General features: G+C 49.4%; 1 protein-coding gene across 1 annotated transcript in view; it reads left to right on the top strand.

Moving 5' to 3' along the window:
* Positions 1-5,163: 5,163 nt before the first annotated feature.
* Positions 5,164-11,643, top strand: part of XPNPEP1 (X-prolyl aminopeptidase 1) — a 32,200-nt gene continuing 25,720 nt past the window's right edge. Inside the window, exons 1-3 of the mRNA XM_082054709.1 lie at positions 5,164-5,292; positions 6,424-6,519; positions 9,181-9,311. Coding sequence (XP_081910835.1) covers positions 9,195-9,311 — 117 coding nt within the window. The 5' untranslated portion in view covers positions 5,164-5,292; positions 6,424-6,519; positions 9,181-9,194. The remainder of the gene's footprint in view (positions 5,293-6,423; positions 6,520-9,180; positions 9,312-11,643) is intronic.

The following is an 11,643-nucleotide window of genomic DNA, read 5'->3' as shown; positions in this document are numbered from 1 at the left end:
GGGCTTTTGTGAGTAAAGCAGCTGGCACATGACAGTTTGCAGGACAGCCCCCATGGAACACAAATACAACTGGGTCGATTGTCGTCCGGGCAATCCCAGTGTTGTCACGTGTATGGAAAGGGCTGTTTGGCCATGCGTGCAACCTCGTAAAAGTGTGTTTTTCCCCTGCTCCAGGGCATGTGCTGCCGCTCCCTGCCTCTAACCCCCTAGGGGTCTCCTAACGTGTTCCCTGGCTTGCAAGTGGTGGTGGGGCAGCTGTGAGACCACTGCAATGGGAAACCCCAAAGGTGTTGGCATCCACAGTCCTTGCAGTGGCAAAGCAGAACTGAGAACATCCTTTCACCTGGCTGGCATGGCAGCATGCTGTGATCCAAAAGCCAGGCTTATAGCATGAGCTGAGCTGTAGCATTCCTTGCCCTCTGTGAGAGCTGTGCAGATGCTCAGCCCCCTGCTACAACTCTCCATTTCTGTCTCCCACAGCACCTTGCAGTGCAACTGGCACTTTGGAGGAAAAAAAGAGAGGTGTCCTGGTTGCAGACTGGCTGCTGGGTTGGCCTCCAATGCCGTGGTCTCACCAAGGTGAACAAACAGCTCCTGCCGTGGGAAGGCTGTGGGCTTGCCCTGCGGACAGGGAGCATCTCAGGAGATTAGATTGTAAAACAGGAGTCTAAATTTCACAGGTGCCCAATAGGAGGAGGTGAACAAAAGGAAAGTTACAACCATAATAAAGGTATCATGGGTATAGTAGGGTTGATAAGATAACAAGAGTTCTTTTATGGTTTATTTCCTGGCCTTGATCACTTCATAGAGATCAAGATTACAATGGACTTGATGGCACTGTCACTTGGCGAGGTTGGTCTCAGGCAATTTTGGTTGCTAGTTGTCAGGTCTTCCTCCCTCGTCCGTCTCTTTTGTAATCTGATGCAAACACAGTGACATAAGAACATAAAAAATAGCCCAATTAGGACAATTTAATTAAAAACAAGGTATATTGAAGTGCTTTTATAAGTGCTTTTATATAAAACGTCTTTGCAAGAGCACTTGCACCATTTTAGTTGAGATCAAACAGCTGCTTAGAAAGGACAGTTTCTGGTCTAAGCATTTCAGATGATATATCATAGACAGCACTGCCTGACAAATTAATTATTAAAGTATTTTACATTATCTACATTGGCAAGTTCATTACGGCCACTTCAAAGCTTCCCAGAGACCCCAAATGCCCAGGAAATAAGCATCAAACATTTTGGCTTAACCGGAAAGCTCATTTCACTTTCTCTTATTTAACTTATTAGTCATGTATTATTCAAATGAAATAAATAGAGCTGCCTCCCAAGCTCATCCGGGCGAAGCCTTTAGCATCAATCCTCTGCTGGCTTGTTCAGCTTGGGCATCCACCAGCCTCCACATGGGCCACATCTCAGCATCAGTCCCCCGTGCACTCCAGACCCCCAAAGGGCTCATCCATGGGCTTAACACTGGCCCTGCTGGGTGAGGCCACTGGTGGCACTGGGATGCTGGAGCTGTTTGGACATAGGTCTCTGCAGCCAGGTGGGACACCAGCCCACATGGCACAGTCAAGTTTCTACCTGTGAAGTGGCTGTTTACTGCAGAGGACTTGTCATAAACGTAATCAGGAGATGTCTGCAAAATGCTTTCTGTCCTGAATATATCTTTTCTTACAGAAAACCATTCCTCTTCTGGAATGAGGTTCCTGTGCAGAACACCCATCTGTTTGTCTTTATTAGTTCTACGAGGAAGGGAAAGAAATTAGTCTAAATTTTAGTGCTCAATGAGTCAAAACCAGTTAGAAGTCACAGGGTACAGAAGCCTTCAGAACATGGCTCGGCAATACCAGGCACTCAATAGCAACTAAGAAAGTCTTGCAGACATCAATATTTTCCCTTCTATTTTCTGCCTCCTTTAGCACATTTTTGGGAGATGGGAATGCAGACTCCTTTTTTTAACCTTTATTAAATCAAGATCTTGATCAGGAAGACAGAATGGGGACACATTCTGGCCACCAAACAATGTAGTAAGGTGTTTTCAGTGGTTGCTTGATTTATTTCTTTTTCAATTACCGAAACACATCAATATCACATTCATAGTCTGTTCACAGTGGCGCTCGTTATTTCTGCCCTGAGCAGGGGCCAAAGTAGAGGAAGTAAATCAAACGTAGTCCTCCTGGTTTGCTCCTGTCTCTTTCTCTGGGTTATGGGGTAGCTGCAGGAGGCGGGACAGACCTGCTCCCACGCTGCAGCTGCTCTCCTTGACCTGGCTGTGGACACACAGCATGGTGTCTCAGACCTAGAGGAATTAATGAGGGTAGAGATGCTGAGCTTTCCCCTGCTTATCCTTCCCCGAGTACGCTGGGTTCTGTAAGCAGCTGGGTAATTTCATGCTGTGGACACTCCCCAAGTCACACTCCCACACAGGAGATGTATTTTCTTTCTTCCCTGTATTTGATTGCTGCTGCTCCCACAGTCCGTTAGGTAACCCAAACAGATTTAATAATGATTCAGTGGCAAAAAATAATCAGACAAGCAATTTCACTGGCACAGGTGTTAAGACTACCTTGCGTTTAAACTACTGTCCTAAATTCAGCCAAACCGAAAGCTCTGCAGGGCAGGAAGGGAAGAGGCCGGACACCCTTAGCTCTGCCCTGTAGAAAGGAGTGTGGAGCACATGGACCAGGCCAAGGGAGGTTGGAATCTCCTGTTCCCTTGGGTACAATGCGCACAAGGTACATGGTGAGCTGGAAAGGCACGTGATGAACATATGAAATATTTCAGGCTTGTCCATCCCCCTCCTCTGGGCTGGCACAGAGCTCCGGCAGGTGCATCTCTCTACAACCCTCTATTAAGAGCCACAGTCAAATGCAAAATCTAAGCCCAGATTATTATTATTATGAGTCAGAGGAGGCTGAAAGGACCATTTCACAACCCTGATTGGATTCAGCTGCAGAGTTCACCATCAGTAAATGATCTCCATGATTGTCATGCCAATGTTGTAGCGCTTTTAAAATGTCCTGATGTGCTTTAATATGAGCATTGCTGGATTCTGGCCGGTTTCCAAGAAATGAATCTTCTAAGCAAATATTCTGCAGGGTGAGCATAATGTGGTCAGTAACACAAATGCAAAACACATCCGTACTTTACCCTGAGGGGGACACTGATGATCTAAATGGGCCTTTCCAGCCCAGACTACTGGGATAGTACAGGTCCCTTGTGGGCAGGGCTGGGAAGATGGGGTGACAATCATCAGGAAATAGCAATCAACTTCACCCAAGATTAACAAGGAAAGAAAACTCTTTCTGCTGTAACAGCCATGGTCACCAGTCTCCCCCTCCCCTCTCTCCGGTCCCTCCTCAGGGACAGCCTGCAGCCCCAGCTCCATCCAACAACCCTTCCCAATGCCAGGGTGCTGGTGGCAGGACAGGCTTTCTTCTTTCTCCTTCTCCTTCTCCTTCTCCTTCTCCTTCTCCTTCTCCTTCTCCTTCTCCTTCTCCTTCTCCTTCTCCTTCTCCTCTCTTTCCTGTCAGATTACAAGTTTTGCCATGCTGCTTTATGCCCTAGATTTTACTCCAGAAATATGTGAGGCAGAGCTTCACAATGTGGAGAGAGCTGCAGAGGGCAGTGGCTGCTGGCCAGGGCTGGCTGCAGGGTTTGGGCCTGCAGGGGAGCTGGAATTGCTCAGCCTGGACAATGGTCAGAGAGAAGAGTGAGCCAGGCCCTTTCCAGATGTGCACAGCGAAAGGGCAAGGGGCAAGCTGCAATGAGGAAATTCTGCTTGGAACATCAGGAATAAAACTTTTTGCTCCAGAGTGGTCAGCACTAGCATGGGCTCCCTAGAGGGGCTGTGCTTCTCCTTTCTTGGAGACACTCAAACCCCAGCAGGACAGCCCCAAAGAAACCTGCTCTAGCTTTGAAGCTGGTCCTGCTTTTAGCAGGGGATTGGACTAGAGACCTGCAAAAGTCTCTACATTTCTCTCATCCTGTTTTTGCTCCATTCTTCCCTTAAAAATATATGAATAGTCAGGGAGACCCAGGTGATTTAGTAACAGTCTGGCTTGTGTTGGCTCCCTAGATGCAGCGGCAAATGTTTGGCAGTTTGTGGGTAAAGGTTTGTGGACTACAGTGTTGGTGTGGACTGAGGGAGAGGTTGGAGGATGCAGTGACGAAGACCATGGAAAAGCGTGGCTGCAGCATTGTCACAGCACAGGGACCAGAGGGTCCCCAGGGTACTGACTGCTGCAAGCAATCCCCTCCAATCTGGAAGCAGTTACAAAGCAGTGTTTGTTTTCGCTTTTGTTGTAGCCTCTCTTGGTGGTGATCTTATTTCTGTAACAGCCTCCTCTTTTTGTCAATAGGGCTGATTTGTAGGCCTCCTGTAAAAAACTGCCGGGGCAGAGAAGAGCTGCAGGTGTTTTTATTGGGGAGCATACATGGTAAATGGCCAAATTTTACAACAGTTGCACTGACTGTTGTTACAAATATGACCTTCCTCCCTTCCAAGCAGAAAACTGATGGTAATTTACCTGGAAAAATAGAATGCAGCTCTTCTGCTGACATTTTCCCAGAGCTGTGCTCAGCACCAGAGGTAAAGCTGTGGGGCACCCAAAGCCCATCAGCTCAGTACTGGGGGAGCCGTGAGCCCCCAGCACCCGGCCCCGCGCCGGCTCCTTCCCAAACCCCTCAGGCAGCTCCGGAGCTCCAGCAGCCCCGGGGCCGCCCGAGCCGCACGGGCTGAGCAGGGAGCGGAGCCGGGCACGTCCGAGTCCTCCTCCAGACAGTATTTTTGGAAGTTTAAAAGCAAAGCGGATCAAAGAGCCGAACGCAGCCCCAGGTTTTGGGGACAAGGCCCGGAAGTGGTGCCAGGCGATTCGCTCCCTTCCGTTCTTTTCCCCTCGGGGAAGCCCCGGCAGCCGCCAAACGCCGACGCTTCCCGTCGGTTGCAACACGCCCCGCCTGCCCTGGGCTTCACACCGGCTTCCTGGCACACCTGCCCCGGGAGACGGAGCCCGAAAGCCGAGCTGGGGGCCGCCGGGGCGGGAGGACGAGTCAGAGCCCCGGAGGGCTCAGACGAACGGGCAGGCCGGGCGGCGGCTGTCCGGCTGTCCCCGGGTGCCGGTGCCCGCCCGGCAGGAATCCCGGTCCCCGTCCCGCTCCGGGATCCCCCTGCCTCGCGCCGCCGGCTCCCCCGTGACGTCCGCCGTGACGTCAGCGGCGGGTGGCCGCGGCGGCCCCACGTGGGCGCTGACGTCGCGGCGCCGGACGGCGGGCGGGCCGGCGGCAGGTGAGGGGCGGCGGGGTGGGGTGGGGGCAGGCCCGGTGGGAGCTCCAGCCGGGATGGCAGGGAACCTGGAACGGGCCCAGGGGCTGCGGCACGGCCTGGGCCCGGCGTGCCCTGCCGGCCTGGTGCCCCGGGCCTCCCCGGGATCCGGGCCCAGTCGGGGTGTCCAGGCCCGAGCGGCCCCGTCAGCCCCTTGGGGGAGGCTTTTGGCTCAGGGGGTGGCCGCGCCGGGGGGCTCGGTGAGTTTGGGTTGCAGGCGGGTGCTGGGGGCAGTAGTGGGGTTCGCGCCTCAGAGCACTGCGGTGGGTGCAGCCAGGGGGGTCCGGGTTTGAGATGGTGTCGCTGGTTCCTGACACTGCAGGCTTACATGCTTATTTTGAACGTGTTTGCTTTTAAAAGAGAAAACGAAGAGGAGATTATCAGGATGAGTGTATCTGAAGCAAACAGGACATTAACGCTCGGTGTGGCCTAACACAGCAGCCACAGGCAGATCCAGCTGCAGCCTGACCTCCTGGCCTCCCCCTGCCCCGCGGTGGCACTGGCGCACACCCTGACACAGGGGGCCTGGTGCCCCCAACCCTGGCCATCGCTGGCGCCTGGCCTTGTGTCAGCCCATTGCTCTGTGTGTGGGGGTGGCAGGAGGAGATGTCTAGTTCCTCCAGCAGCATTTTTGTGGTCTGTCTTTGCCCCCTGTGTCTGATGGAGATGCTGTCCAGGCAGGGTCTGGCCTGGGTTCTTGGAGAACTCACTGCTGTGGTGTGAATGAGGTGTAGATAATGCATGTCTAGACAATGACAGATTTTGGGATCCAACTCTTACTGCCATCATGCTGCAGTTACTTCTGCTCTGCCTTAGTTTCCCCATCTGTAAAATGGGGAGTGGCCTCTCACAGAATGATTGTGAAAACAAACTGGCATAAAACAGTACACGCTTGCAAGATATAGCTGTAAGTCTTGTCAAGTAAAGGCCTGACCTTTGACATTCCCTGCTCCACCATGGTTCACCCTTAGTGCATCTCTAATCTTGCCAGTGGAACATAGTGTTAATGCATTTTCAGCTCTTTGCTGAACATGAGAATATTTTATGGGGGACGAAGTTTGTTAGCTGTTTCAGTTTCGCCCTTTGCTTTCTCAGGCAGACTGGAGCTTATGAAGGCCGAGCAAAGAGCTGCATGGTATTTTGTGTGAGCAGAGGCAAGAGGCGTCCAGACTTGAGGAACTGCAGAGGCAGGTAACGCATGTCAGTCTGATACCTTTGAAAAAGTTAGGGCAGGAAATGGGACTGTTTCTTGTACTGCTAAATGTACCTTAATGTCAGCTGTGTTTGGTTTTAATGACTGGAGTGATTAAATAGTGATACAAAAGCTGTTTTAACTTTGTACAGTCTTATAATTATGGCCCAGTAGGAAGGGTCACCTGTTAAGAATTATAGGGAGACCAGAGTAAGTGACTACCCAAGATCTAGGAGAAGATATGTTCTCTTTTTCTGGAAAGTTTGTGGACAATTTTTCAAAGTGATTTCTTATACTGTAGGGGTCATATAAAATAGATGTTGTCCTTAATGTGGGTTTTGTTGCTAATCTAGCTTAGTTGTGTTTTTGATATTGCAAGCAAATCTTTCAGCACGGAGAGTACTTTTAAAATTATATTTATTTTGTCCTTGAGAGAACCTCTTGCTTGCTAAGAGGACCATGGCTTGTCAGCAAGGAGCTTTATTAAAAGGCAAAGCCTTGTCATTTCTTGCCTTTTTAAATGAGATTTTCAGACTCCTGGAGACAAAGCACAGGTCAAGAAAGGAAACTGTGTCCTTATGAGTTTGTAGAAAGAGATTCCTTTCTGCTGGCTAGTCGCTATGTTGTTGCTCCCTCTCCTTTGTGTTTTTCCTCTATCTGAACATAAATCAGCAGCAGTGTTATAGAATGTTACAGCAGGTCGTTACAGAGGACAGGCAGAAACAATCACAGTATAATAAAGTTCACTGTAGCTTGTAAACACTGTATAAAAGTACGGAATTTGTCCTGGAAATAAATCTGAGCTGTAATCTAATCCCAGTGAAGGCACTGGAGTCTAGATACCAATTTGAAGGTTTAGTATATGGTGCCTTTTGAACTTGATTTGCTTCTTGTGGCCTGGGTTTTAAAACACAGAGTACCTGGGAGCAAACAGTCACACACAAGTCTGATGTGCTCTATACTTCCTGCGATGAGATGTGTGAATGGTGGTTCTTGGGTTGAGATTTTTACACCTGAATGCATCAGATCATGGTGCTGCCGTGTGACCTTGGTCAAATCATGCTTTCCTATTGCTTGTGAAATGGAGGCAGATTTCTGGCTTCCCGTTTAGATGGCAACCATCACAGGGCACGGACTGCGCCCTACTGTGTTTTGGCATAAGACCATGATGTTTCTTGGGGCTCCTGGTAGTTACTGAGGTGTAAATAGAATAAGCACCTGGATAAGCAAAAAATGATTGAGACTTGCATTCTATTTGCTTCTCCCATCTATGATCCGTTTGTGGACATGGCTGTGAAATGAGCTGTGAAATGAACTGGTCAGAACAAAATACTGCACAGCATTCAAGCAGCACAGAGTCCCTGCCCACCTTGCCCTGGAAGGTGACAGTGTTAAAGCTGTAAGATCTCAGCACGTTCTTAAAAATGTGAAAAAGATGGGCAGGAAACCGGGAAGGGGATTATCCCACTTTGGGCACCCTTTGGAGATGTGAGTGAAGAAAAGGTGAAGAGAACCTCTGAAGAGTTTCAGGTTACTTGATTTTCATAGACTTTCAGGCCAGGCCTCCCCCTCAGCTTGAACATCCTCCACAGTCAGCTGGTACCTTCCACTGCAGCCTTCACTCGCGCCAGCACAGCAGCACGGCCTGATGTATCACTGTGCGTGGTACTCACAGCAGGTCCTGGCTGTTGGTGGTTTCTGGGCAGTAAATTGGAGGCTCATGTTCACTGCAATGCCAAAGATACATCCAGCGCAAAACCACAGCAAGGCCCTGTGCCTTTGTTTTTTCCCTCTGATCTGCTGTCTTCCATCTAGCCTATCCCCCACCCCTTCCTGCCTGCCACCAGCCGACATCTGCAGAGCGCTTGCCAAAGGTCTTCAGAGTAGGTTCCTTTCAGCCTCCCTGGTTCTCTGTGGCAGTCACTTGTGAGAGCTCAACAGGCTGTTCTTGCTGTTAGAGTTGTGTTCTTGCTCTGCATCCCAAAGGTAAATATGGCCAGTGAACACATCCCTCTGTATGTCCTTGGGAGGAGATTTCTTTTGTCTGAGTTAATCTCCTCACCAATCCAGTGTGAAACCCTGGGCTATGGTGAACTTCTAAAAATTGCATTCTTTACTGGTCCATTTCTGAGTTCCTAACATGCATGGCTTGCTCTCCCAGCAGTCTGTGCTCCTGTGGCATATCAGCCACAGTATCTGTGCCCCCAGAGGGAGAAGACTAAAGGTTTATCTCTGTGCACATGGCTGGTGGGGCTACTTCTGATCTGTGGGTACTTCAGACCATCAACATTACATGCCAAGACCTTTCCTGGCGGTCATAGGGCATGTCTGAGGTGCTCTGGTTCCTGGTGCTGTCCACATGCAGGAAGGGTTGGCAAGTGTGTTAAGCTTGTGTATATCATCAGTGGGTGTGCCAGTCCTTCACCTGATGGGAAGGTCCTTTACAGGGTAGACCAGCTTTGACTCTCTGGCCTCAACCTGATCCCTCATTCTCAAGGAACATGAGTGAAGTGACAAGACAGGAGAAATTCTGAGCTGACGGGGATGATGTTGGCACAGTTGTCCTCAAAGGGAGTTTGCAGTAGTGAGAGTCTCCAGCCTGTCCATGTAAGTCGCCTGAGATGGCTGGAGAAGCTCTGAAGTTTTGTGCTTTATTTTAGTTGCAGGCGGGAAGATGAGTCCAAAAATTACAACAGAGCTGCTGAAGCAACTGCGGCAGGTGATGAAGAGTCCTAAGTATGTCCAGGAGCCTGTCCAAGCCTACATAGTGCCCTCTGGAGATGCCCACCAGGTATGGATGGATTATGGGAATGATTGTGCTTTCCTTCCCTGCAAAAAATAAAAGCCAGCGATAACTAAAATCATCCTTCATTCACTTCCTTTAATAGTTCTAGCTTAAAAGCCTGGTTAACCTGAAAAATATCATGTTGGAAAAAGTTACTGAAGTCTGTTCAGAAGACCGAGGAGTTTATATTCTTTTAACAAAACTGTGTGGATGTTCCACCAGCAGCTTCTCATCAGATTGTCTCAGATTGTCTACAAAAAAGGGAGCTTGCCCACTTGCTGTCCCCATCCCCATCCTGGCTGTTGGGAAGAATGAGTTTACTGGGGGAGGAAAAGACGTTATCTGGATTTTAGTTTCCCCATTAGCACCTCCTGATCAAGACATACTCTTAAGCGAGGTGGTAAAGGATTAGTTGCAGAGCTTTCCCTTTGCTAGATCCAGTTCTTGCTGGAGTTTGCTGCCTTATGCTAATGCCCTTCAGATCCCATGCAGAGGGGCCTTTGGGGAGGCAGGGAGGGAACAGGCCACGATGACACTTCTCTTTCAGTACTGTTCTGCATCAGCTTGTTCTGTGTGCTGAATACAGCAGGGGAGTCTGGGCCCGGGCTGCTAACCTGTGGCAGTAACTGTGTTCTATGCTGCTTCCATCGTTAAGATTTTTGTAGCCTGTGACATTAATTTTAAATCACTGAACTGCCTTTTACCTCCCTTGCCTGCTCATATGGTAGTTTCAGTCTTTTGTTTGCTCTGTTAGGAGACCCAAGAGCTGCCAAGGGTTTTTCCCTCTGCAGCCATTTTCAGGAAACAAAAGACCTGAAGCTTTCCTGGCTCACACCCAGAGCTCCCTTTTACCCCAGGGTGCATGAGAGCAAAATGCAACTGAATCGGAACCTTTGCCCTTGACTTAGCTTTGGAGTGAGCTGGGTCCAGACTTGCCTGTGCCCTGGGACCACATGTGCAGCATCATGTTTCCTCTTAGGGAGATCCAAACTTGGGCAGGTAGAGGGAAGGCGTTTTCTGCAGCTGCTATTGTCTGCTGCATTCCTGCCTCAGGCTGCCTCTGTCCATATATAACTCTGGTTTCATTTCACTAGATGTTAAATGCTCTCATGTGAGTTGAAGAATGTGACCCTCAGGACTTCTGGGTTTTTCTGTTGCTTTCCTTTCCTTGACAGAGTGCAGTTAAGCAGAGAACCCCATGTTGCTATTTCCTGCCAGGCGAGTTGGTCAGGTTTCTCTGCAGAGCGAATCTATCTGAATGGAAACAATTACTAAAGGCCGCTGATTCTGGCGCCTCCTGACCAGGATTTTGTCTGTGATGTTTGGGAATTGGTGCAATTTTAGGCCTTTGTGGAAACCTGTTGATCCCAGAACAGGCTTGCTGATTCCAGGTAGATTGTGATGAGCTGAGATTTGCAGCTTCCCCACATTCCAAGCAGGGGTTTGTTTCCTGTATGCAAATAAGAACTTTACAGCCCTGCAGTGAGATTTTGCTCTTAGGCAGCTCCCTCTGTGACTTAGAAGACTGCGGTTTAATGATACTCAAGCTTTTGGTGGCTTGAGCCATTTCCTCCCCACAGCCCAAGCTGCTTACTGCTGTCCTTGCCTCTCCCAGCTGTTCCTGAGGCTGCCCTGGGATCCACATCAGAGAACTACTCAACAAAGAAGGCTTTCCCTCCTGTGGTGTTGACACAGGGTTTAGATTGGGGGAAACTTTATTCCCTTCTAGGTTGCAAAGAAACCCCTGGATTAGATTGGTACTGATACACCCCAATGCTGCAACTTGCTGACTAATTTATCTTTGTAACACTGGGAATGTTTGAGCTCTGAGCTTTCTGATGCTTTTAATATTGGTTTTCCTGCCAAAGCTAGAAGGCTTAGGTTATAATACTGCCAGGAGGCTTGCCACCAGTTGGATCCTTTGCTTTCCATGTTTAGTTGTGCAAGAAGCTGAAAGACTTGCAGAGCTTCTCAAACACAGCTGGCTCTGACTCCGGTTTAACCAAAGCTGTTAATACCTTAGATTTGTGGCTCTTCCAGCCAGCCCTGAGTGTTGGCTGCTTTGATTTTTTGAAACTTTTGATGCTGGTGATAAAGAATCAGAAGAAATGGTTTGTTTCCTTGGGGACCTGGGTGGTCCAAAGGCTGGTGAGAAAGGAGGGCAGTCCCAGCCAAAAGTGAGCTGAAGTCCATACGAAGAGCCCTGCGTCCTTTCATGAATGCTGAGTGGATCTTATGGCTTTAGGTGTCAAAAGATCATGAGAGGGTGAAACACTGTGCTTTTGGGAATGAGGCACTGAAGTCTTTCTGGTTCGGTTAAAAATGCCCGCCTGAATTT

This window comes from Streptopelia decaocto (genome assembly GCF_964273445.1).
Source record: "Streptopelia decaocto genome assembly, chromosome: 5".
In the NCBI taxonomy this organism is placed as follows: Eukaryota; Metazoa; Chordata; class Aves; order Columbiformes; family Columbidae; genus Streptopelia; species Streptopelia decaocto.
This window is presented reverse-complemented; position numbering and strand designations above follow the sequence as displayed.